The 26,658-nt window shown below is 42.5% G+C and overlaps 1 protein-coding gene and 1 long non-coding RNA gene across 6 annotated transcripts in view; one reads left to right on the top strand and one right to left on the bottom strand.

Annotated features, from left to right (window-relative positions):
• Positions 1-5,412, bottom strand: part of SESN3 (sestrin 3) — a 76,178-nt gene extending 70,766 nt beyond the window's left edge. Inside the window, exon 1 of one of the 2 annotated variants that reach the window (XM_027578599.2) lies at positions 5,336-5,412. Coding sequence is in view for 1 of the 2 variants with exons in the window: in XM_027578598.2 (XP_027434399.1) it covers positions 3,701-3,778 (78 nt within the window). In the remaining variant the exon portion in view is untranslated. Of the gene's footprint in view, positions 1-3,700; positions 4,063-5,335 lie in introns of those variants that run through there. The other variant, XM_027578598.2, reaches the window with a different exon arrangement.
• LOC113913986 lies at positions 4,918-22,677 on the top strand. Of its 4 annotated transcripts, none has more exons than XR_003517336.2 (6): positions 4,918-5,120; positions 17,367-17,501; positions 18,025-18,073; positions 18,632-18,768; positions 18,872-19,040; positions 22,241-22,677. It is a non-coding gene; the product is annotated as an uncharacterized LOC113913986 (long non-coding RNA). The 4 variants fall into 4 exon arrangements; XR_003517334.2 differs by having other exon boundaries at positions 18,558-18,768; XR_003517337.2 differs by lacking the exons at positions 4,918-5,120; positions 17,367-17,501 and adding an exon at positions 17,123-17,299.
• Positions 22,678-26,658: the final 3,981 nt, after the last annotated feature.

Below are 26,658 nucleotides of genomic sequence, written 5' to 3'. Positions count from 1 at the left end.
ACAAGTTTTAATTCGCGGCCTGCACAAGAATAATCTTGTAACAAAAGATAACTTTTAAAATAATTTGTTAAAATTTGATAAAAACTTTAAGTAGCTGTGCTTTTGTTATAACTTAATAATTTTAACTGTACTTAAAAACATAATCCAACTCATGCATTTAACACTGAAGCATCTTAGGGCTCCCTAAAAAGCAGTTTGAAAACCTTTGTATAATTGTTTGCCATCATAAATTCATTGCTTGATCTCTGCCTAGTTCACTTAAGATAAAATAAGTAAAAAACTGGTTTTGACAATCAAAAAAATACATATAAGAAAACTAATTAAGAGTTATCGCTATGGAAATCAGTCAAGGCAATTACATCCTATTGGTTGAACCTTATAAAATTGCTCTTAATTGACAATTTTAATTATAAAAGTGAGGTTCATATGGTTCGATTTAATATTTCCTATTTTATTTTTGCAGTCTTTTCACTTAAAAACCCACCAAAAAGTTGCCAAAATAAGTGATTATATAAACAAAGTGGAAAAATAAAATACCAACAAAGATCTATTACTACTAGAACTACCTAAACACATTAAGAATTTTTAAACGTTAAATATTCTAACTTACAGTGCAGTTTTATTCACTTCAGTAGTGCTGGCTGCTCCACACTCAAAGAATATTGCAATATGCCCCTTTTCATTCATCAGAAGATAAGTGGACTAATAGTTACCTACCTTTCTTAATGCAGTTTGGTACTCCACTTTGAAATTTATCTAGTTCTCATGGGAATTTCTTCAAGTAACATGCATTTTACTTCAAAACTCATTAACTTTTCCAAAGTAAGTGGAAGCATTTCCTCTTTTATTAAAAACTTTATTGAATTATTTCATTGATAACAGAACAAGTTAGACTTAGTAGGAGTTATAGATGTGAGGATAGTTTTTGTTCATTCATTTGTTTCCCTGTATGGGAAATATATTCTTTTTACTAACCTAGGATACCAAATTAGGTATATTCAATATTTTAAGAAGTCCTTCTATTTTAAAAGACACTGAATCAAAATTGTAAAGGCACTTCTAATAATGAATGTGACTCTCATACAATATATAACTCAATTTTCAGACATTGGGTTAAACCAAGTTATTTCATTTGAAGGTGAATCCAGTTCCTTTTGAAGATTCCCCCCCCCAAATTTAACACATTGCAACAAATTAAGCTACTTAAAGAAAAAGGCTTCATGCCACATAAAAGGTGACTCTTTCCCCATCATTAATGAGGACTGTAACAGCAAAGAGTAATTCACACTGGGTGTGCATGAGTTTCATTCTTCATTATGAACTGAACTAAAATTCAAATTGCTATGACTCACTTGGTTATTACTGAACACTTTATTAAGTGGAAAACACAAGATAAATCCAAAGAATCACATTTTGAGTTACAGATGAATTTTAAAGTTATATACTTTCTATCAAAAAGAAAATCATTTTTATTAGAAATAAACTCTTACATGCTATTTTTAGAATGATGAATTTAAAATGCTAAACACTTGGTATCTTTTAAAAGCACTTAAGAATAGCACTCTTTAAAAGCTACAAATGTTGCCAAGTCATGTCATAACTGGCTCAAACAAGCCCATTTCCATCTAAAGTTATTTCATGCTACTGCATGAATCAATATTAAATACCTTGGAGTTACTAAAAACTGGAATATTAGCAGAGGTATATAGCAATTACAAAATATGAAAATGGTGAACTTCCATTTTCCATATACCTCTTTCTTTTAAGAATGACTAGAAAAGAAGATGTTCTTTCTAGGTAAATAGAAATAGTTTCTTAAAAGCTAAGAGAAATATATAAAGAATGCCAGCAAACAGTGATGGATCCATAGCCAGGGTTCTCTTAAAAGAAAAACTAGATTTTGAAGCCTAGTATCACCTCCAAACATCTTATTAGCCTACCAAATTCCCAGAGCCATTAAAAAAAAAAGTCAAAGTCAATATAGTTCTTTTGTTCCTTATTCAATTAAAAAAACAACAACAAACAACTAGCTGTTATTTTAACCAGGCTTGAGTTTAATCAGATGTGTCTCAAGCAACAATTTTTTCATGTTAAAGACATAACTTACCACTTTTGAAGTCAGGAAATAATAATAATAATTTTTTTTAAAAGCTAGGTTCAGGTGACATCTGACCCTGAAGTGAAAGAGTTAACATTCAACTAAGCTGATCTGCACTTCTGATCCATTACATTTCTCACAAGCTGCCCTACAATGAACTGAGCAAGTATCAACTGTAATTTGATCCCAGAGTTTATGGAAAAAAATAACTGCACATACTCAACATGCACATTTAATAAAAATCTGTTTCAAGAGAAACATATCCACTAAACACAATTTAAGGCACATTTAACTGTTCGATTAACTTCAAATCTGCAATCCCTTTGCTTTCTTCATGCTCTCAAATAAAATAGTGGGGGGAAAAAAGCAGCAGCCCTACTGCAGGGAAAAGAGGCTTGAAAAACAACTTTGATTGGCACTTGGCCTGACCCACAGAGGAAGAAAAACAGTTTTTGGACAAAGAGCGCAAATATTTGAGCTTGCTGACTTACATGCTTTCTTTCTATTTTTAATATATAAATAACAATCCCAATTGCACTGTAGTTAGAGAAATTGACTAAAAACGGTGCCGTATTCATCTTAGTCTTCCAGTCCCGATGCATTTGCACAGCTCAGCAATTTTAATTCATTTGTACTGGACAAACAGAAGCACCTCAACTACTGTTTCCACTTAATGAAATGTAAAAATGCAGTTTGAAGGAAAATAAACTGATTATAATATTACCCAGTGGAGGCTGTTGAAGTCTGATTAAAAGCTTTTCTCGGTCTAAAGCGACATCTTTTCATTCCCCTCCCCCACCCCCTTAACGGAGTGATTAAGCCAAGTAAGCTAAACAATTCTGGAGTAAACTTTCTATCAGTCACTTGGGGAAGCAATAAGCTGATTGTACGTCTGATTTTTCTGGACCTACACGGGGCGGGGGGGTGCTGAGGAGTGATAACCCATGTCCACCTCCGTCTCCACCCCCGTCTCCTCCTCCCCCAACCCCAGAGGAACTGTAAGGTCGAATAGCATTTCCCATGGGCATAAAGTTCAAGCTGCTTTCCCAGTTCCTTTCAAGACTGAACTATAGACACAAGACTGCCGTCAAAAGAATGTAAAAAGGGGTGTTAAGAGAGAGCGCGCAAAGAAGGCAGAAGCGACCGAATAAACAAAAACAACCCCCGCCAAGAGTTGGCCACACAGCAAAGAGGGAGCCAGGTTCCTGAAGACCAGACCAGGCTGTTCAGATTTCGCACCGACCTCCATCCACGGCACCGGGAGGAGGATCGAGCCGGTCGCTCCCTCCTTCCGCCCGCGGAGCAGGCCGGAGGTGGCAAGGCAGGGAGGTGATCCGAAAAACAGACTACTGGCAGCAAAAAGAAAATCGGAAAAAAAAAAATCCCCAACCCCTCGGGACTAGCATCTGTCCCGGCGGAGATAAAAAGCAGCAGTGCAAACCTCCACCCTCAACCCACGCCCCCTTCCTTCGGTCTCGGCGTGGGGAAGGTGCCCCGGGATCCCTTTAAGCCTCGCCCCAACAGTGCGCCCCGGGGCCGAGCAGCCCGAGCCCCGCCAGCAGGAAGCGCCCTCTCGGGCTGGACCCCAGGCCGAGCCCGTACCTTCCGCAGCACTTTCCGGCAGTTGGTACAGAGCAGGTAGTTGGCGGCGGCCGACGGGCTGCTGCCGCCCCGGTTCATCGTGGCTGCGGACGCCGAGGGCGAAGACGGACGGTGGGGCCGAGGCCGGGTATCACTGCGGCCACCCGCGCCGCTGCGGGGTCGGACCGTCCCCCTGCCGCCGGCCGCGCTTCAGCCTCAGCCTCCCCCGGGCGGGATGTAGGGATGGGAGGCGATGGCCCGGAGAGCGAGCGGCGGTGCCCCAGGCGACCACCGCGGCGGCTGCCGAAGCGCCGGCGGAGACGGCGGCGGCTGCTCCTCACCGGCCCGTTGTTCCTCCCGCCCCCATCCTCCAGACCCCCGCCCCCGCCAGGCTAGGACGAGCAGCCGCCACCGCTGCCGCCGCCTCCGCCGCCGCCGCAGCGCCTCAGTGCGGCCCCGCCCCCGCCTCCCCGCCACCTTCACCACCTCCACGCTCCGGTACCGCCCCCTCCCGCCATTCGGACAGCCCCGGCCACGCCCCTGGGCCGCTAGCCCGCAGCCAATGAGCAACCAGAGCCCTGTTGGGAGCTGCGCCGGCCAATCACAGAGGCCGAGGACGCCTTGAATCTCCGGGCAAGTTAAGTTTATCTCCGAGGCTCGGAACTGAAGAGAGATGGCGGGTTAATTAGGTAGTGTGGGGTGGAAGGGAATACAGTTTGTGCTGCTCCACCAATAGGAGGGAGAGGGTGTGTCGTATGCAAATTATCCCTGGAAGCCCAGCCCCTCCCCGAAGACAAGCCACGCCCCCCTCTCTAGGTCCCTGCAAAAATGGTTAAGAGAGTGAGATAAAAAAACTGGGAGCTAGAGCCTCGCTAGAGGGTCTAAAACTGAGCTAAATATTTCCTGCTTTCTTGAGAAAGGTTGGGGACGGGAGAGGGGCGGTAGCTAAAACGTTCACACACTCAGGGCAGTGATTAGGCTTTCTCTCAGCCAGAATCTTAGCTTAGCTGTAAAGAAGACTGCAGTCACGTAGTACTTGGCAACCAGGGATCTCAAAGAACTTTATGCATCGTTTATCTTGAGCCTTGTTTTGCAAAAGACCAATTACCTGAGGTTTGGGCGGGGGTGGGGGGGTAGGCGTTTGAGATATATTTACACCCTTAATCGAGTTGGCGGGGGGGGGGGTACACAAAACCTCTGGTTTAGCGGTTTCCTCCTCCATCTGAAGCACCTTCTCGCAGTCCTTTCAGCAATGAAAGTTCCTTTATTTGTCCAGCACGAAAGGGCCAAAGAGACAGGTTTATCCTCCCACCCAACGGTCCTTTTCTGAGACAGTTCATCAGAAACATGGAGAACAGAGCTTTGCTCGGGAAGGAAGGTTCAGAAAACAAATCGTCTGTAAACTATTGGGCAGGACTTGCCTCTTCCAAAGCTAAAAATGGTGAGTCAGGATTTTGGCGTCCACGCTCTAGGGAGAGAGGGCACATGTAACTGGGGAAAGCTCTGGCTGGCAGAGTGTGGGGGGACAGGCGAAAGGGGGAGCCAGGTCTCTCGAGGAGGCCAGCAACGCGCGTGCGGGTCCAATGCGGGTTCCCGACGCGAGACGCCCGGAAACCTGGTCCCCAGTGAGAACAAAGGCAGGCGCCGAGCGAGAACCTGATTGGTGCCGGGTCCCCACCGGTGTCCTCCTGGCCCCGGAGACAACTTGCTTCGCCCACTGGCGCGGAGCTGCGTGCTCACTGGAGCCCCAGCTCCCCACCCGGCCTTGGCTGTGACCACACAGGACTGTGCGTTATGACATCACCTGTTTTCGCTCTTTAGAACACGATCTGTATTCTCAGCTTCTCCTTTTTTTAAAGGTCTCTAGTGGACCGGGATTTGTGCAGGCCTGCAGTTCGCAGAATCAATCTGGAGATGATGTAAAAGAACGGTTTCACTGGTTTGCATTTCTTTCTTTTCTTTTTAATTAAAACACACACACGCACGCACACACACACACACACACACACACAAACAAAAAACCCTCGTTTCCTTAGGGATTCAGTGTGGTGTTGTAATGCAAAATCAGAAAGGTACACTTGGAGGTGCTAGCAAGTTTAGCATATCAAAGCTGTTAGACCAAATTGTGTGGTTAAAACTGTCAATCTCATTTTTCAACAACTGCCTCCTCTGTCCCTTTTAGAGACCAACACACATACACCAAGTCTACACAAGGAACAAAGGAAGTGGAAATCTGCCAGTGTCAGGTTTAAATAGATTAAAATTGACTGGAAAACCCCTGAAGGGTCTGAGTTATGTGGTTGGGTAAACGTGTTGATCCATTTAACTAGTGATAGCTAAAGGTCACTTGATGCTGTTGTAGACATATGTAACCTAGAATAGCAGTGGTATGGGGAAGGTGCTTAACAATCAGTTGGAAACTGTAAAAGCAAGAAAATTAGGTAAGGAGAGAAATCACCACCTGCTTTTCAATGCAGAGAACCAAGAAATCCAGGGAGAAAGTTAGCAAGGCACAGTTTTCCTAAGAACTGAAACACATATGTGTCCCCATTTAGTGGTAAATTTCTTGGGCTATATTCCTGGCTGGTTCTCTCTTGTAAAGCAGATTTTTTGTGAATACATTTTAAAGGATATGAGATATTGAAGGATGAAGTGAATTTTTGTGCAGAGATTGAATTTTCTCAAATAGTATTTTAGATTCAAATTGTTTTCTATCATATTCTTCGTATAACCTTTCCTCTTACTTCGTAGTTAAAATCCTTTCACAGTGACGTTCTTTAAGCTCTTCAGTAACTAAATTCCCTAGAAGGGATGGCCAAGAGAGTGTAATCTACACCACTACCTGCTCTTACAAAGATTGCTAAAGGGAGGTTTTAGAGGAATAGCTTCATTGATATGTGTACGTGACCGAAGGATGGATCTCTCCACCAAACTCCTCCAAACTTTTGTAACATTAATTATCCAGAGGGCCATTTATTTGACATTTAACATTGTGCTGCACTGTGACATTTCTTATGTTGAACACTTTTATATGTGTCTATGTTCACCCCTAAAATCTTCAGTCTGGTAACTCATTCTCAGCACACAACCTCCACCTTTTCTTCAGGTCCTCACAACCCGCACTCCCATCATCCTTCTTCTCTGTGCTCATGTCAGTGTTCAACTTCTGGATTCTTCCTTTCTCTTCCATTCCTTACCTAGTCTCCCTTCCTTTTCTAAACAGCCTGGATGTCATAAAGAGAATGTGACTTAAGAGAGTGACTTGTGAATCCTGGATCACATTCTTAAGAGGGAAGAAAACAAAATGCAGTTCTTTTGATTTCACACAGGACAAGGAGAAACTCCCTCCCTTTTGTTGTCGGGTATATATAAAATAAGAAAGACTTTCAGAAAAGTAAGATATGGGTGAAAATTACAACCAACATTGAGAAGTACTTTTTAACTTTCTTATTACAAATTAGGATGATACTTTATTAACTGTTTGACATTGTTTTCAGAAATAATTTTTGCTTGTTTTGAAATATTCTCTTAAAATGTGATTTTTTTTTTTTTGTCCCACATAATGTCTAAAATCATATGGCTTGGATGTTCCATAACTTCTTTAGCCATTACCCCATTATTGAACATGGAGGCTGTTTCCAGTTCTTCATGGTTATAAATAACCATGATAAGCTTCCTCATACATAAGTTTCTGGCAGCCCCTCTGATTCCTAGATAAGGAATTTCAAACTGAAAGGATGTGAATATGTTTTAAGGCTCTTGTTACAATTTGCTAAAATATTTTGTGGAAAGTTTTAACCAATTTGTACTCATCCCACAGTGAATGAGAACACAGGGGAGAGAATCATTTGGAAAGCACACATCTGAACTGTCATTCTCCTGCTTCAGGCCCATAAATAGTCCATTTACCTCCACTTCTAATGCTTTCCTCGCCCTTCCGCCTGGTGATTTTCATCTCCTGTTGAAAGATCTCCTGGTGGAGTCAAGCACTTGTCCAAGTGTCTATAGTGTCACCCTCTTATCTCTTCTTTAGCACAATCTCAGTCTTGAAATGATTGGCTTAAATCCTGTTTTCTCCATTAGATTGTGAACACCTTGAGGGCAGGGATGAAGTTACATTTACTTTGTATCCTTTTTTTAAAAAAAGATTTTATTTATTTATTTGAGGGTGAGGGGAGCAGCAGAGCAGGGAACCAGCTGGGGCTGATCCCAGGACCCCAAGATCATGACCTGAGCTGAAGACAGACGCTTAACCGACTAAGCCACCCAGGCACCCCTACTTTGTATTCTCAATTCCTAGCTCAACAGGAAGTTGAGTATGCTTTAAAAGTCTTGGAAAAAAAATAATAAGTTTTCACTCCTTACTTGCCTAAATACACCATACATTCTTCCAGGGTGTCTTTTGAATCTTGAATAACAGTGATAGCATCTTATAAAAGGGCCCCAATAAATATTTATGAATTGAGCAGTTCACAAAACCATTGCTTTGGAGCAGATTGGCTGGATTCATGTCCTTATCTGTCACCGATTCCTTCTCCGACATTGAACATAATGATTATTATGCCTGGGCCTTGCTATTGCCTTTATAAAATGGAAGTTTTTGCCAGAAACTCAGGGTGTAGGGAAGGTTGGGGGCAACGTTTCCTGTTTAGTAATTTTGAAAGAAGCTACCCTGTTAATAGCATGCTGTGACTTTTGGACTTGAAATTGTTTACTTCTTTAGATATTCTCGTACTGACCTAAGAACTGGGCCCCTTTATAGCTCCTAAATAAGGATTCAATTGAAAAAAATCAATTACTAAAGATATTTTTTAAATTCCATTTCTTGAGACAATAGGTCATTTTCTAACATTTTGCCTTCTCAGACTTCTTTTTCCTTCTCCCCGGGGGCACCCAAAGCATTTGGATCGTAGAAAGTGCTGCATTATTTACAAATTTGCAAATACTGTAATTTGTTTTGTGCGCAAAGGAATTTGCACTTCAGACAATTGTAAATTGATTGCTCCCTTTGAGCTGTTAATTAGATTCCTGCTATTTTTTTTTTCCCCCAAGGCCCAAGACCAATGCCACTCCAAAGGAGAAATTAAGGGGATCTGATCCAAAAGGGCTATGGTTTTAGTGCCCATTTCCATCCCACACCCTGAATCACCCACCCCCACCAAGAAAATTCTTACCAAAGCTCATTTGTCAAAGAACAAATATTCCACCAAGATTCAAATTTCTGTAGGTTGTTTCTTGTAATTTCCCATTTCAGAGTTCCCTGCATTTAACTCCATACAAAGCAGACTTCCAGGGAGAGGCCTGCAGATGTGGGGTTTGTTGTCGTTTGGCCTGCACAATGTGAGCCAGCACAGTGCTCTTAAAAAAAAAAAAAAATTGAATTACTTTAAAATTTTTGCAAGTTAGGAGATTTTACACCCCAAATCTAGATTTCCAGTTTCTCTTGAAAAATTGTCAGATCTGGTCACACCAAGCAAGCTCCTATTGCCACATGGCAACCTTTTGCTGGAGCCCAGTACCTGCTATTCGGGTTTGGACAAGTACTCTCTACTCTACCCAGGTCTCTGTCACTCCCTGGCGGTTACATTTTGCCATTATATTTATGTTATCTTCTTGCCGTTTGTAGGGATTTGCCACCTCTATAAACTTTCTTCAGCTTCTCAATCACTGATCTGCTGATTGCCATTCTTAACTTTATCACAGAATATGAATCAAAAATAAATTTGCCATCTCTAAGGGACAGCAAAAGTTGAGGACAGGAAGCAGATGCAAGGTATATCATGATATATAGGTACATGCCCTCACACATCCACCCACCCCCCCACCCACATCTCCACCAAGAAAATTCTTACCAAAGCTCATTTTCCAAAGAACAATTATTCCACTAAGATCCAAATGTGTGTGTGTGTACAATGGGATTATATGTATATATGCGTGTATATATGTGTGTGTGCGTGTGTGCATCCCACAAGGTGGAGGACGGATTATCTAAGGGGGTTACTATGTCCTTTATGCTGCTAACCCCAGTCTTTGTTTTTTTTAAGATTTTATTTATTTACTTGACAGAGAGAGAGAGAGAGAGTTCACAAGCAGGGCGAGAGGCAGAGGAAGAGGAAGAAGCAGGCTCCCTGCCAAGCAGAGAGGCTGATGCAGGGCTCGATCCCAGGACCCTGGGACCATGACCTGAGCCGAAGACAGACACTTAACAACTGAGTCACCCCGGCGCCCCTAACCCCAGTCTTTAATCTAATTCTGCCCACATACCCATTCTAATTGTAATTTTAGGAGAAAGGGAGCCCAGGGAGTGAGGCAATAGTAGAAGGACACTGAGGGTGTTTTCTTTGATGGGCATGATCATGGAGAGACTAAAAGCCCTGGCCCTAGAGTCAGGCTTGGATTTGAGTACTGACTTTGCCCTTATGAGACACATGACCTTGGGCAAGTCGTTTAATTTCTCTACACTTCTATTTCTCGTCTCTAAGATGGAGTCATAATGCTGTGTATCTTACAAGGTGATCGTAAAGATTGAATGAGATAATGCACTAGAGTGTTCAACGAAGTGCCTAGGACATTTGTAAGAACAACAAAGTGCCACAGAAAATGTTTGCTGCTAGCTTCACAATACAGGGGATGTTATGCTCTCTGCATAACACACTGTGACCTTGCTCTACTTACTTAACCAATCAATGGACGAATTTTTGTTCTGAAAATGAGGATATTAATATTAGCTTAGTCACAGAGTTGTTTTGAGGATTAAATGAGCTATATGTAAAACACTTTCAAATAATGCCTAACATATAAGAAATGCTATATAAATGTTTATTATTATTATTACATATTGTGGTCAGGGGATTTTTTTTTATTTGCTCTTTATTTTTTAAAGATTTTATTTATTTATTTGAGAGAGAGAGAATGAGAGACAGAGAGCACGAGAGGGAGGAGGGTCAGAGGGAGAAGCAGACTCCCTGCTGAGCAGGGAGCCCGATGCGGGACTTGATCCCGGGACTCCAGGATCATGACCTGAGCCACAAGCAGTCACTTAACCAACTGAGCCACCCAGGCGCCCTCCTTTTTTTTTTTTTTTAAAGTGGAGATCTTTGATCGTTGGGGTACTTCTCAAAAGTAAGATAACGTGGGTTAAAATAGCAATGGACAGAAAGTCGGAAGACCTAGGGTTTAGTTCAGTATGGCTATGAACTATGTGATATGGCTGGGCCTCACCTGTTAAATGTGGAGAGGTGATTAAGTAGGGCCAGGGCCAAATCCAGGTTTTAGGGAGACTAAAGCTTATATAATTTTTTTAAAGAAAAGAATATAAAATTATAGATTCAAGATTAGTTATGAAAGTGAATACTTAAAATAAGTAACAAAATCACAACAAATTTTAAAAGGGTGAAAATACCATAAACATCACAAAATTCAAATAAATGTTTATTAATTAACTATCTGATACAACCCTTTATTACGTTTTTCCTACATTTGGGGGGCTGATTCCCTCTTCATATGACAATGATTTTTGCAATATTATCTTTTTTTTAAAAAAAGATTTTATTTATTTATTTGACACAGAGATAGAGACAGCAAGAGAGGGAACACAAGCAGGAGGAGTGGGGGAGGGAGAAGCAGGCTTCCCGCTGAGCAGGGAGCTCGATGCCGGGCTCGATCCCGGGACTCCGGGATCTGATCTGAGCTGAATGCAGATGCTTAACCGACTGAGCCACCCAGGTGCCCCTGCAATATTATCTTCTCCAAAGAGAATAGAAAGATAATTTTTTCTTTTCCTTACCATACATTTCCAGTGCTGAGTGCCCTAAGATATATATGCATCGTGAAACAGCCTGTAACCCTACATCTTTGTGACAAGATGCCAGTAAATTGGCCCAATGGACAGTGGACTATTTAGACTTCATCCTCACAATGGAACAACTCAAAGGAACAACCACATACTGAAATGGCTGTGATCCACATATATGTGTATATAACCAGTAAACTCCGGCCAGTAGCGTCTCCATCTCAGCTGCTCCTTAGCCAGAGCAACAAAAATACCCACAGCTTTCCCAGTTCCTCCAGCACAAGGGGGAGTTTGAAGGTGGTATGTTGGGCTGCAAGAACTGTGGTCTTTACCAATAATGGTTAAAATAGCTTACTTTTGATATTTAATTAAAAATATGACCATGTGAACACATTGCTTGGCCCTCTCCCAGGGCCTTGGAAGGGGCCAATGCTAGCAATGGACCCTAAGGTTTAAAATTCATTATATTTGTGGATAATCCACGTTGGAGTAGAGAATTGTGAAGACCTTTTCAAGCTCTAAAATTCTGTGGATCTGTTTTGTCTTAGTATTTCCATGAGAATCTAGTATAAGCAGGATATAGGAGAAGTAGGAGCATTTCTTCAAATAGTCAGGGAGAAAGTAAAATCAGTTCTCTTCTCAAAATTGTCAGAGTTGTGTTGGTTTTCCTTTGTTCGCTCAGGGATTATTTCTCCTTGTTAGCCTGTTCGTCTCCTTGGTATTCCAAATTCATTGTCCCAAATTCTCAATATCCTTCTTTTAGAGATGAGGAAACTCAGACAGAGAGATATTTTATATATTTTAAAGAAAGATTGTTGTGAAATATGCTGTCTAGGCGTTAAAAAGGAAAGTGGATGGATAAAATAGAAAAAATCCACATGACAGTAAGGAGGTTTGAGAGCAGGATCTAATTAATGGGAGTACAGAAGAATTATAATTTGCAGACTCAGAAGCCTTCAATACAGTAGTAGTCTATTGTGAAGGATTTGCAGGAGTCAACATGCAGGACAGAGGTGAGACTGAAGGGGCCCTTGGAAAGGAACAGTCTACACTTCAACTTTCAGACCCTCTGAATGTGACTGTGGTACATGAAGACTTTGACCTTCTTCAGGGACGAGTCTTTTGCATCTGAGTAATTCAAGTGCTTGGAACCTAAGAGGTGCTCAAAAAAGCTTATTGGATGAAATGATCGGATGTATTAGGGTTTGTTAACTAGAGAGCAAGTGAGCATGTTATTTTTATCAACAAAAGTTCTCAAGTTATCCTAAAATTGTAAAAATATTCTCATGCAGGGACACCTGGGTGGCTCAGTCGGTTAAGCGTCCAACTCTTGGTTTCGGCTCAGGTCATGAGCTCAGGGTCCTGGGATCAAGCCCCACATTGGGCTTTGCGCTCAGTCGGGAGTCTGCTGGAGATTCTCTCTCTCTCTCTCCCTCTGCCCCTTCCTCTCCCTTGTGCTCACGCGCATGCACACACACTCTTTCTCTCTCAAATAAATAAATAAATCTTAAAAAATATTTTCATGCAAAGGTAAAATTTGCCTTGTTAGCAAGAAAAAACTTCCAACATTTGTGTGAATGGTAACAACAAAGACAGCAATTTCAAAGATAAAATGTTGGCTTGAGATGATATATTTCTACATGAACGGTAAGCTTGGAATCACAACAGCAATTTGTGAGGTTCTAGAAGGCTGCAAGGTTTGATAGTATGCTTTGGAGTATATGCTGTCCAAATATTCCCTTATTCACTCGTTTATTTATGGGGCCTTTACCAAGTTGTAAGTCCTGGTGATAAAAATAACAAAGACCTGTTTATAATCTAATAGTGAGACTGAGGTATAATCTCTGCATTGGTATAGAAAATAGAAGATAGAATATGGAGAGTAGGGGGTAAAAAGAATTATTAGTAAAGAGCTCAGAAAGGCCCTTTGAGGATTTATGCCTGTAATTGGATGTCTCGTAGTTGTAGAGACATACGATGCAGAATTCTTGCCGTGTCTCAGTGCAATTTATAATGTCAACAGGAAGTCAGGACTAACCCTTATAAATATTAGAGAACAATGCAGAACAGTATATGATGAAATCACCTCTGAACTCCATGTTCGTTACTTGATTCATTCTTGCATTCATGCATTCGTTCACTCAGCATATGTTTGTGGTGTACCTACCATGTACCAGGAACTTGGCTAGTTGCACAAATAAAGTGATGAATAGTGCATCAGGGTCTTACAGAACTTACCACCGAGCACAGAAGATTGACTTTACAAGTAATGCCAGTATGTAGTGAGTATTTTAGTAGGGAAAACACGGGAAGAGAACATACAGCAGGGAACTCTAGCCTGGTTTAGGCTTCCCAGAGGAAGTGAAATGTACACGCAAACAGTGGGCTGTCTCCTAGTTTCTGACAGTGACTTCCACGTATTCCATCCAGTAGGTCCTTTCCATTTGCAATTTGATGCTTTCCATAGAGTTCATGTTCCAGTTATGAAAATCCTAGGCATCCTGACTTTTTACATTACAACAGATAAACTTTTACACTGGGAGCAATCCCTCCTTTCTTTTCGAAGAGGCATGATCCCCATTAAAAATTCACCAGAGTTTGAACCTCCTTTTCCTGATTAAAGACTATCACTAAACATTATTTCACACGTAACGTTTCCCACTTAGTCCACAATTACGCTGAGTTCCACTTGTGTATGTGCAAATTCTACGTATGCCCCACTTCTAATATGTACGTCTATATCATCTCTCTTAAGACTGTACAGTGTTTGAAGATAATCCTCATATCGCTCATCTTTATTCTGCAATTCCCATAACACCCATGGTAATGATATTATAATCAAAATAGTAATAGTAATGGAAACCATTACTACCACATATTGAGTGCTTACTCTGTGCCAGTCATTTTGCAATAACTTATGCCTAAATTATCTTGTCCAAATATTTATTTTTTAAAATAATATTATAAACATTATCTTGCCTAACTATATACAAAACCCTTATGAAGTGGTTATTATTATATCTACTTTACAAATAATTTGTGGGGGCTAGCAGTTTTGCCAAAGTCCCACAGTTATTATAAGACAGCTGTGATTTGAATCCATATTTGCTTGATGCCAGGGTTTATAGTCTTTTGCAACCCTCCCTTGGCATTATACAATCAGTCATTATCGTAAATATTCTCTCTTTTTAAAAGATTTTATTTATTTGTCAGAGAGAGAGAGCACAAGCAGGGGGAGCAGCAAGCAGAGGGAGAAACAGGCTCCCCACTGAGCCAGGAGCCCTATGCAGGACTCGATTCCAGGACCCCAGGATCCTGACCCGAGCTGAAGGCAGAAGCTTAACTGACTGAACTACCCAGGCGTCCCTATTGTAAATATTCTTTGAACTAATTCTCTGTATTAGGTTAACCAAACGGTGAGAAGTCGGCTGACTTAGATCTCCCAACACTCACCAAATATAGTTTGGGCACCTGTATTAATTGGATTCCTATTAATATAAATGCCACTGGAGTAGGCAGAGTCGTATCTATTATCTCTATTCTAATATTTTATTGCCTACTGGCATATTACTCTAAAATAAAACGACTGAGTGGTCCTGGAATATGAAAAATACTGTTGCTAGCACTCTACGTTGAATTTCCTCGTGTTTTGATACAGAAGTCTGAAGATTCCTAGGCACTTGGTCAGTTGTGGAGATAGTGGTAGATGGAGTGGCGATGAAGGTGATAAAGTTGAGGGAACGGGGAGAGGAAAGAAGGTGGTGCTGTCACTCTTATGCGCCGGGTCACAAATAGTTCAGGTATGTCGTGATCAGTTGGGATGAGCTCCTCTCAGAAGGAAGATGAATACACTGGTTTCCACATAATCTGCTGGCCAACTAGGGACCTTTATCTCCACCTGCCCCATCCAAATCCTCCTCCGAGGAAATCTTTCTGCTGGGGGCCTCCTTCTAAATAGTCATGCTCCTTGCTGTGTGTTTGTCCCTTGTCTCAAATGAGTGGACCAAAGGGTAGACACTTGATGTGAAGGCAGCCATTCTGTAACCCGGCCAGCCATCTGTATAGACTCGCTTAAAATGATAAGTGGGGCCAATCAGATGCCTCTCTTGGAGATTTGGCAATGGGAAGCTAAGACACTCAGCCAGTTGGCAGCCAAGTCAGATTGTGGGAGGATGCCGTGAACCATATGCAGGCTCAAACTTTAAAGATCAGAACAGATAGAGAGTGAAGGTTGAGGAAGCCGGAGTAACACACAGCAGGAAAGTGAAGGCAGTAAGACACGAGTACTTAGAGATGCCTCCAGTCCTGGTGGGTTTCCGGTCCAGTCCTTGCTGGGTATCCTTGTAACAATTCCCTTCCCCCATCTCGTGTCCTCCCACTGCCACCTCTGTGAAGTAACTTGACTGCACCTCTGTTTCTTTCAACCAAACAAGACTGACTGAAACAGTCTTCCTTCATTTTCATGTCAAGCACTTACAAATATGAAGTATTACTTTTAGTTCTCATTAGTAAATGGATGTGAAAGTCAGACATTCCCAAAGAAAGAAGTAGAACTCACTGGCCGAGAAAACCCCATTTCAGTTTTTGCACATAAAAAATTCTTACAGCCCACATTTCATTAAGAAAGTCTGCTCTGCATAAACCTCAAACTTTTTAGAAACTTTTTGCATTCTTAGTTGGAGAGTGGGGATCAGTCATCTATTACCCAAATTGGGTTTAATGCCCAAAAGATTCTAAGTCGTCTATATGAAGAGAGGCAAAAAGCGTTCTCCCTTCCCACTCTATCCTTCATTCAGACTTAATGCCTGCTCGCCCAGTTTAATGATGGTCTAGGATTTCTGAACCAAAAAGAATTTTTAAAAAGTAAAAAGAAACAGAAATCAAAGTTCAAAAGACCCCCTTCTCTCTTTCTTTCCCTTATATTGGGCTCATTTGCAGCTCAGCAACCCTTGACCCTTTATCCCCTAAGTAAATAGTTCTGAGGCTATGTTAAGCCTTTAGAAAAAGTTCAATTTCCTTAAAAGTTTCCAAGAACGAAGTAGTTAAGAAAAAAGATAAAGTGAATGAAGGTGACTTTGTGTCAATTTGCAGGTTAAAGATCACTGTGGTGGTCTTTATGGGGCATTAAGGCATATACTAGGAGGTCATTTTGTTTTGGAAATATAAACACATGTAAGTGTGTTTTTTTTTTTCTCTGAAGATTTTATTTATTTATTTGAGAGAGAGAGAGAGGGAGAGAGTGAGAGCAGGAGCAGGGGGAGGGGCAAAGGGAGAGGGAGAAGCAGACTCCCTGCTGAGCAGAGAGCCTGACATGGGGCTGGATCCCAGCACCCCAGGAGCATGACCTGAGCCAAAGGCAGCCGCTTAACCGACTGAGCCACCCAGGTGTTCCCACGTGTAAGTGTTTTAATTTGCTTCGACTTGCCAGATGTGGAAAAGTGCCTCAATGACCAAGCTGTTTCATCACTAGCCTTAATAGATCTGGGCTTTTCTTGGTTTTCATTCCTATACCTCAAATGTCTTGTCTACTGCTTTCCCTTCCTAAAATCAGCTTCTCTCCTCCCCCTTCTCTCTTTCTCTCCTTTATATTGGGCTCATTTGCCGCTCAGCAACCCTTGACCCTTTATCTCCTAGGAAAACAGTTCTAAGGCTACGTTAAGCCCTTAGAAAATGAAGGAGGTACTTCACCTTATCAATGAGGATCATCTTTGCGGGTGTACCTTGCCCCCCACCTTTGAAAATGCTGTGGATGGGGAGCCAAAGGAAAAAGTGCTTCTCCCTGGGCAATACTGGAAGGCTTTGGTTGTGTTGGACTTGCTGTGGACGAGGTAACTCTCCTGTTATTTCTGTATAGACAAGACTGGTCGCTTTGCATTTTCTGTTTCTCCGAGAAAGCATGAACATCCAGAGATGCACATGTCTGTCAGGAACTAGAATGCTGAGGAATGGAAACACATGGAAACATTCACCTATTATACAAGGATAACTTTAGCTGTGACCTGGAATATATTGTCTAAGAGCTCTGTAAAGGTGAAACTGCAAACTTTTTGTTCTATCACAGTATTGTGTAATCTAGTTACTGTTAAAAAATTCTTCAAATTTCATTGTTTAGTACTTAAACTTATAGGGTTTTTTGAGGAGTAAGTGAAAAAATATATGTAAAGTGCATAGAACAATGCATCGTCTGGTTCTGAGCACTCAACAAATGTTAGCTATCATTATTTTTAAAAAAGGTTTCATACAACAATCATGCTGTTTTCCAAGAGGAATTGAAATTTACTTGAATTTTAATGTTCTGGGTTCCCTGATACCCTTTACCATTGCCTGTTTTGATTTAAAAGGGCCTCGAGTACTTGATAACATGCAAGGTTTATCATTAAGCATCTTTATTGCACTTGTGTTCGCAAAGAACGTTTTCGTTTTCCATTAGCCTATCCAATCACATTCCAAGATAGAGGACTCTCTGTCAGAGATAACGTCGACTAATGAAGAACCTAAGTACTTGCAGAAATGAGATGACAACAATGTATTCTTCATTCTAACCTCTCTCTAGGTGAAGAAAGATGATCTTCTTTGGAACTTGGGCTTGTACGTGTTTATAGGTGAGCGTGTGCACACATGCATATATGAGTATATATACCTTTATGTATCTTGTGCTGAATAAATTCTTTTTTCTAAGCTAGAGATACCAGTCATCATTATTATTTAAGGTTTTAACTGAAGAACTGCAGTTGGCCAGCTTATATGATTTCCGTTGGAGAGCTGGAATTCTGAGATAAAGTGGCTCGAAATATTTGAAGTGTTTTGCCTACTAGCCCACAGCTGAGGATCTCCAGTTTCAGTCTGTGGGAGGCAACTACCTTTTGTGTCATGAACAAAATCATGAAAGATAATATGCCTGATATATTCTGTATGACTCAAGCAAGAGCCCAATTGTATTAATAGATCTGTTTTTTTTTTTTTTTTTTTAATATGGGTTTGGGCTGAGAGGGTCCTCCGGGTGGTGTAATGGGCAAGATATATAAAGCATGGATCAAGCCATCGGTTCTGTCATCTTTGCCTTTTACAATTGCCCTCTGTTTATAGAAGCCTATTTGTGAGTCTGCCTTGGTCATCAGGCAAAATGCCTTATTTCTTTCCTCGTTGTTTACAAAACCAAGGACCCAGGCTGCTGGATATTTACACTGTTGTCTGTCAAAGCGTTCACTGGGAGAGGAGATAAGCAAGTCATCTGCCAAAAATATTGTGGCTTGCAAATTATGGGCGCACATAAGAAAGGTCACTGCATTACCCAGTCGTAAGTAAATGCTTTTGTTCTCTTAAGCAAATGATGCCACTCATTTAGGTTGATTTCACCTTCTTCAGATGTCGTGAACGTAAGTTTTGCTTTTCCACTATAGGTCTTAGCCCACTGCACGGTGACATCTCAGGTATGAAAGGGCTGGAGCAAAGTCTGAGTTGGATCCTCCTGATAACACCAAGAAGAGTGTCTCCCCTTTTCCCAAGAACTAGGGAGTATACTTAACCAGACAAGGATAAAGTTCCGGATGTGGAGGGTAACAAAAATGGGTAAGATTTTTTCTAGGTCACAAAAGCAAAGAAGGGAAGGCAGATGCATGGGTGTGTCGGCACCATAGTTTCTGTAACCCTGGCCAACCAGAGTAGCTTCAGAATGGAGCCCCGCGGTCTCTTCCCCTAGACAGGAAAGAAACTGAGGTGACTGGAGGCTCTAGCCCCAACCTGCCAGCACCACCTCAACTCCGTTGTCTTTGTCCTTTGTCCTCGGGGCTGCAGCAACATCATCCTACCCCTATTCCGAGTGAGGTCAGGTGAGTTGCTCAGAGCCTGTGGATCCCAGCAACATGTTAGTGACACTGCGTCTGTGTCGTCACTGCGAAGCAGACTGAACAAGAGCACAGGATTTTGAAGCCTTTTAATGTCTCTTGCCTTTGGCCCTGTCACTTATCCGAGGTCCTTCCAGTTTTTCATGCTCCAGTCTCCTATCCCTTGAATTAATCTGCTGCTTCTCCACATTGTCAGCCAGATTCCCTGCTCCACTCTAACTACAGCAAACTGCTAAACCTCAGGACCTTCACTCTCTTGCTCACCTTCTCCTCAAAAGCCACCCAAAGTATCCTAGAAATAAAGTAGAAGTGCTTAAAAACATTTTGCAATGGAAAACCAAGGGATGACCTCCCTAACATGGCTGATTTAGCGCTATAGTTCTTGCTCCTGTCAGAGGGAAGTTATGGGTGGGATTTTGCCTGGACACACTTTGGCTAGTCCGTGCTTAGTGCTGTCCATGTGGCTAACTCTTGTTTAAGCAAATGAAGGCAGGTGTCCTTGAGGAATGGCAGTGGAGGCTTTGGTGATGTTCGCTTGTTTGAAAACTTGCGGGTTACCTCTGTTCCCGTCCACGAATACAATCTCAACCCCAGTCATATTCGTCCGAAAGAAAAGATCACTTTCATCCTTACATACATGTAAGCTGTATGAGGCACACGTCTCTGTCTGGGTTCTATTCATTCGTGTATCCTAGGAGGAAGGAACGGAGCCTATCCCATTATAGGGGCTTGATAACTCTGTTAATACAAATTCCTACCTGATGAAGTTATACTCTAGCAGTACAGTTCAACAAATAGCACAATATCAAATGGGTACAGCAGGGTAGGTTTTGATATGCTAATTAAAATACACAGAGAAAATGGTCATTGTATTCATCGTGGGGCTTTGAATGAACTTCTGAGGGGAATGTATCTCAGAGCACAGGGTTAGGAACAGAGGGGAAATATGAGACATCTTAAGGAATATCTCCAAATGAAGGGTAGGTGATAAAAAGAGAACTTATCTTTTAAATTATAGAAATGTGAAATTGATCGAGTTCCCTGTTTATCTGAAACACCAGATATTTTCTTAGGATTTTAATGTTGTTATTCCAAAAAAGACGGAGGGGATTTAGACTAGCTAAAATCCCTTCCTCAGCGGCGCCTGGGTGGCTCAGTTAAGCATCTGCCTTCAACTCAGGTCATGATCTCAGGGTGCTGGGTTCGAGCCCCGCTCAGCGGGGAGCCTGCTTCTCCCTCTCCCTCTGCCTGCTGCTCCCCCTGCTCGTGCTCTCTTGCTCTCTCTGAAATAAATAAATAAAATCTTAAAAAAAATCTCTTCCTCATCTAAAAAGCTATGTAACTATGATTATAAATGATCAAAAATTATACAAAATAAATAAAACTGAGGACTTTCTTTCTCTCTTTGAAATGGACCTAGCCCTAGAACAAAGGATCTTCACCTAAAGTCTATGGTTGTACAGCCTCGTGTCTTTGAATTCCCTAAAACTGTGCACAAAAATTTTGTATATGCGCATTTCCCCCCTGAGGGACAAGGACCCATAGTTTTCATCAAGTTCCCAGGGAGGTCTGAGACCCTAAAAGACTTATAAGCCACTGGATTTATATAACGTTTTAAATTGTCTACTTACAAGACTTGGCAGAACACTTTGTAGCGTCAGTCATTATACTAAATGTTTTGTATGTATTACCTAATTTAACCCTAACTTCACGATACTGTTGCTTTTCTGAGAAGCAGCGAAATTTTTCAGAGTCTTCCAGCCAAAAAGTGGTGAAGCTGGGTTACCAACCCAGGCTGAACCAGAATGCCATGCTTTTGTTTATCGCATCAAGCTACCTTCGTTTTCAGTAGACAGCACATTTGCCAAAACCCAGAGCCTTTCCAGCCTCAGCCATCATTTCTGTTTTAAATCATCTTTTATATTTATATAGTAACTGCTTTCTAAGCACCCCCAAGCTTCACCACACGCAAGCAGCATTCCTCTGTGGAAACTTCAACAGTCTCCTAAAACACAGAAGCGACCCTCTCCAGACTGATCACCTTAGTTTTTTTCCATTGTGCAACTGGGCTGCAGTAAACATAATTTCATCTTAATTGTCTACTCTAGACTCAAGTCTGGCCACATGGCACAATGGACAACCCATACAATTGGAGAGACTCCAAGAAATCCATCCCAAGCACTGAATGGTCCTGGCACTGTTCCAAAATTTTACTAACTTTCCACAAATTGTGATTCCAGACACGTTTATACCTTGGTCCCCAGGATAATGGAAGCCACAAAAGAGACAAATTAAAATGTCAGCCCAGCTGGGCCCACATTGTGGGCCAGCAATTACAATGGAACCCCTTGCCTCTTAGGTCACCTGAATGTAGCACATCTGGGCTTCCTGTAAGAGGGATAACGAAATAATCCAGAGTAGTTTCCTAGATGTTCCCTGACTCAGTGTAAGTACAGTGTGCTTCTTAATAGTGGCTAAGATTTCAATAAGCAACAGGAAAATTTTTAAAAATCAGGTGAAAGGCAGAGAATAGAAGCCTGGTAAACTTTGTAACCCAACTACCCCTGCCATTATCCGGGACCTAACTAACTTGAAATATATGATCGAGGCTGGAGAGACAAGTAACATAGAGCATTGGTGTTCTCCTCCCGAGAGGAGTCTCACCCAAACGTCCTCATGTGCAGATTCGGAAGGATGAGTAGTATGCCATGTCACTACAGATGGCGTAAAGAATGTCCACAACAAAGGGGACATCTGAGAGGTCACACCCCTTGTGGGATCATGCTAGAAGTTCAAAACATCCACCCGAGAGAAATAAGTGAAACAGGACCAGAGTCGGAAGTATGGGTGACACAAGCAATTAAATGGTGTGGAAATCAAGACATTGCTTTTCTCCTCACTTTCTCCTTTTTTTATTCTTTATAGACCCAGCCACTGATAGGAGCTGCTCATTTCATCTAAAGTAATCTGTTGTTTTCTGTGCTCTGAAGGTGGTGACCTCAGTGTCCACAATGGGACGTCCGTGAGTGTTTGTTAGGTTTGCGACCGAGTGCTCCAAGCCGGTGGATAGTGTTTCTTCTTCTGGTAGGCCAGGGAAACATTGAGATTACTTCAGCAAAAAATAACTTTTCGGCCAATCTGTATCATCACTCAGAGATGCAGCCGGTCAAGTTAACAAAGAAAACAGATATTTAGTCGTGAAGAAGCTTGGTTAAACTTTTGCTTATCTTTTTATACCTTGGTATGGTCATATGGAAATAGGTTATTGCTTCACACTACTTGGCACCTGCTCTGCAATTGTTTTTGTACTCATTTGCCTGCTCTATGAGATCGTAAGCTTCATGAGGACAGTTTTTTTTTCATCATTATATCCTCAATACAATAAATTTTTTTTTAAGAAATGAATAAAGAAGGTCAATGCGCAACTGGTCTAGTGAATTCTTACCAGGTTAGTAAAATGTAGGTTGAATTGCTTGGGAGTTCTTTTTTTTTTTTTAAGATTTTATTTATTTATTTGACAGAGAGAGAGAGAGCGTGCACAAGCAGGGGGAGCAGAGGGAGAGGAAGAAATAGACTCCCCACAGAGCAGGGGGAGCCTGATGTGGACTCGATACCAGGACCCTGGAACCATGACCTGAGCCGAAGGCAGTCGCTCAACCAACCGAGCCACCCAGGCGCCCCTGCTTGGGAGTTTTTAATAACCAGTGGTTGTCAACCAAATTTATATTATGTGCAAAAAATGGAATATTGAATGCAGTGTACATGTTTTATTGTAGGAGCAAGGATTTAGGCCGTGATGGCTAACTGTGGTTTTTCTCCTCCGGCTCTTATTTTTCCTTTGGGTAACCCTTAGCCCATCTTAGTCTGGGAAATTGCCCTCTCCTCCATTCTCAGCCCTGTCCCTGCCCCCGCTCCCTCAGGTGCACTGGGTCCAGCATTGCTATGTGATCCTCTGTTCCACCAGAGAACCACTTTCCTGGGGCCATGGGCTTCGCTTGGCCACCGTTCCAGATGGTTCCGTTAGAGGAGGGCTGAAATGGGGGAGGGAGAGGTGAGCTGGGAGCTATGGTGGGGGTGGGGAGAGGAGGGTCTTTACACTGAAGTCAGCACAGGGGAAGGCCGGGGCTGGGAGGAGAAAGAGGGGCACCTAATGACTCCATCCGAGGCAATAAATCACCCACAACTTAACTTTCTTTCTGTCATTTGCCACAAAAATAACTCTCACTGGTCCAGAGACTTAAGTCGTGTCACTTAGTTTTTATATTTGTAAAAGAAGGAGATCATTTAGGTGGCTCCTAGAAAAAGTGAAATTTGGTACATCTTGGTCTTGTTGGAAAATTCATCATTTTATCGGACTGAGATCTCTGCCTTTGATATAATGTTTGAGCTCCTGGAACTACAGATAATTCAGAATGCATGCCATCTCTCTTTTACTTGACAGTTCCATCTGAAGAGAGCTCTTATGACTCATTTGTTCATTCATTCCATAAATATTTATTGAGTACCTACTATGTGCAGACACATCTTTTTCTCCAAGCTTCATGTTTAGACCATTTTTTGAACTGTGTCTCGTGGGGATTTTGGGCCAATGCTGATGATCCTTCCTTAGAAGGACTCCACTGTGTCAAAGAACCCCCCCTTAAAATATGGCATTTAGAGCAGAGCATGGTAACACTCATTCATTCATGTTATATATGCCTTATGTACCAGCCATGTGCCAGGCATGAAGGTTACAGGGATGAGTGAGACGCCATTTTGTGCTCAGAGGACTCACTGCAGGAAGGAGAAGGCTGCTCTGTAAACAAGCTAGTTTAGCACAAGTTGCTGCAGCAGAACCCAAATGAAGGAGTGGCCAATTCTCCATGAGAGAGGAATCCTAGAAATGCTTCTCATACAGTATCAGAGTGTGGATGTCTGTTCCATCAGGCAGATGGAGCTGGAGAGGGTATTCCAAGGAAAGTCAATGGCCTAAGCAAAGGTAGGGAGGAATGGAATAGCCTTGTGAGTTCAAGGACCCACAAAGGCTTTGAGAGGGCAAGAGTGTGGGTATAAGATGGTGACACAGAAGAGGTAGGACCAGAAAAGTAGGCAGGGGTAAGCCTTGAATGCCAGACTGAGAAACTTGGTTTTCATTTTTTGTTTGTTTTTCCTACAAGGTGACAGGGAGTCTCTAATGTTTTTAAAAGAAGGGGGGAGAGATGATTAGGCTTACATTGCAGAAAGACACTTTGAAGGTGTGTGGCCCAGGGGCAGAACCTCTGGGAAACAGAGGCAGGAAGATGAACTGGGGGACCCGGTCATCTGAGTGAGAGATTCGAGGGGATCCCATGAAGGCCTGGCAGGGGGAATGGAAAGAAGGGGGTGGTTTAAAGGCAGGGAGCACACATGAGCTGCAGGACTTGGCTACTCGAAGTCGATCAGAGGACCAGTAATATCAGCATCATCTGGAACAAATGCAGGGTGTCAGGCACCACCCCAGACCTACTGAATCAGAATCTGCAGCTTGCCAGGGTCCCCAGGTCATTCATGGGCACCAAAGTTTGAGAAACGCTGGCCTGGGGACTTGGGATCCAGTGGTGAAGACACAGGACGGCCAATGCCGCTGCCCTCACGGAGCTCACACTGTAGCAGGGAGGCCGATGGTAAACAACAGTGCCATGGCTGAGGCTGAATGAGGACTACAGTAAGCGCTAGAAAGGGGACACAACGTCGGGACCCGGGAGAGCGTGCAATCAAGGGCTCAGGTCTGGGCTGCGGTGGTTCAGGGGAGGGTTCCCTGAAATACTTAAAGCAACATGACAGAGTGAGACAGGAGAAGCAGGCAGAACACGTGTGTGTGAGGTGGGGTTGGAGGGAGGAGTCTTCCCTGCAGAAGTCCCCAGCTCCTTCAGGGGCCTTGGAGGAACTGAAAAAGCTGGAGCTGCGTAAGCAAGCAGAGCCCCGCCAAGTGGGACTGGAAGTCAGGCAGGCATCAGGTCAGCCCTCTAAGTCATGCAGAGGATTCTGATTTTGGTTATCAGCTTAAGGAGACAGGAGGAGAAAGCCCAGAGCAGTCTCAGGAAGGCTCATGAGAGGAGAGTGGACAACCTTTCCTGGTGCTTCTGACCACGACTCCTTCATTAGTAGAGCCCTATTGCTTTACGCTTTTTCATTTTTGACCCCGTTTAAGAAAGTTCTGTAGAGCTCAAACTCTGTATTTGGCCCTATGGTAGGCAAAGGAGGGATATTAAAATATTTAAGATGCGATCCCTGCCCTGAAGGAAACTACGGTTTAATGATGACATTTGGTTTCATTAAAGAAGCTTGTAGTCAAACCAAGAAGAACTTCCAGTTAATCATTCCCCGTGTCTTCTCACATGGGTTGCTTCCCAGCCAGCTCGCTCTCCTCCTGTTTTTATATATTTGGTTTTTTAATACAAATTTTTACATTTTTCTTGGTTTCAGGCCATCCTCCCAGCCTGCTAGATCTTTCTGAATCTTGCCTTCGTCGTCAATTCGCTAGCTCTCTCCCAACTTTATGCCATATGCAGATGGGATAAACATGTCTTCTTTTTGCTAATTTAAGACCCTACTTTTAAAATTGGTGACAGGTCTCAGAGGGACTTTCAGGCCCCTAGCCTGGCAGTATTAGAGATTTCCTTCTGGGTGATTATTGATTGATCAGTCGATACATGTTGGATGCCATAGGGTATTTTTATCCTGGGAAGAGTCTCCCTATCCGGTAGCCAGAGAGAAGTGCACTGCCGATGGGAACCCACGGCCCCTGTGAATCACAGTGCTTGCGACATTGTGTCTTACTTCTGTCAGTGGGGAATGGGGATGAGTAAAACTCATTTTCCCAACACTGACTGCAGTGTTGTATGTGGTGGACACGTAGTACACATCTGTTCGGGAATGTAGCCTGCATCCTTTTTTTATGGACTTGCAGAGACTGTACAAAACAGCCAGGCTATTTGATACATTTCCAGGATTGAAATACAAAGTTGAGCCCTTCAGACGTTCCCCAGGTCTGCCCAAGTTAGTGACAAGGCTCCTGTTCCTTCCCCAGAGTCAGTGCCACCGCGTCGTATGCTTTGCTCTCCAGAAATGTTTTCTGCTATTTTGTGAAAGTTTTTAGTCTCTGTAGTTTATCCTAGAGATTCTGCAAGTGATGCAGTGAAATCAAGAGAAAAGGGATGTGTAACTCCTTCTATGCGTCGCTGATCCCCAATTTCATCCACCAAGGATATCAAAAGGGCTGGATTTTGCCCATAGGACTCTAATTAACCGGCTCACCAAATGTAATAAAAGCCACAGTTTTATTTGGCAAAGCTCATTAACAACAACAGCAACAGAAATCCTTC

The sequence above is a fragment of the Zalophus californianus genome, chromosome 11 (assembly GCF_009762305.2).
Source record: "Zalophus californianus isolate mZalCal1 chromosome 11, mZalCal1.pri.v2, whole genome shotgun sequence".
NCBI classification, from domain to species: Eukaryota; Metazoa; Chordata; class Mammalia; order Carnivora; family Otariidae; genus Zalophus; species Zalophus californianus.
The sequence above is the reverse complement of the archived record's forward strand: the minus strand, read 5'-3'. Positions and strand labels throughout refer to the sequence as shown.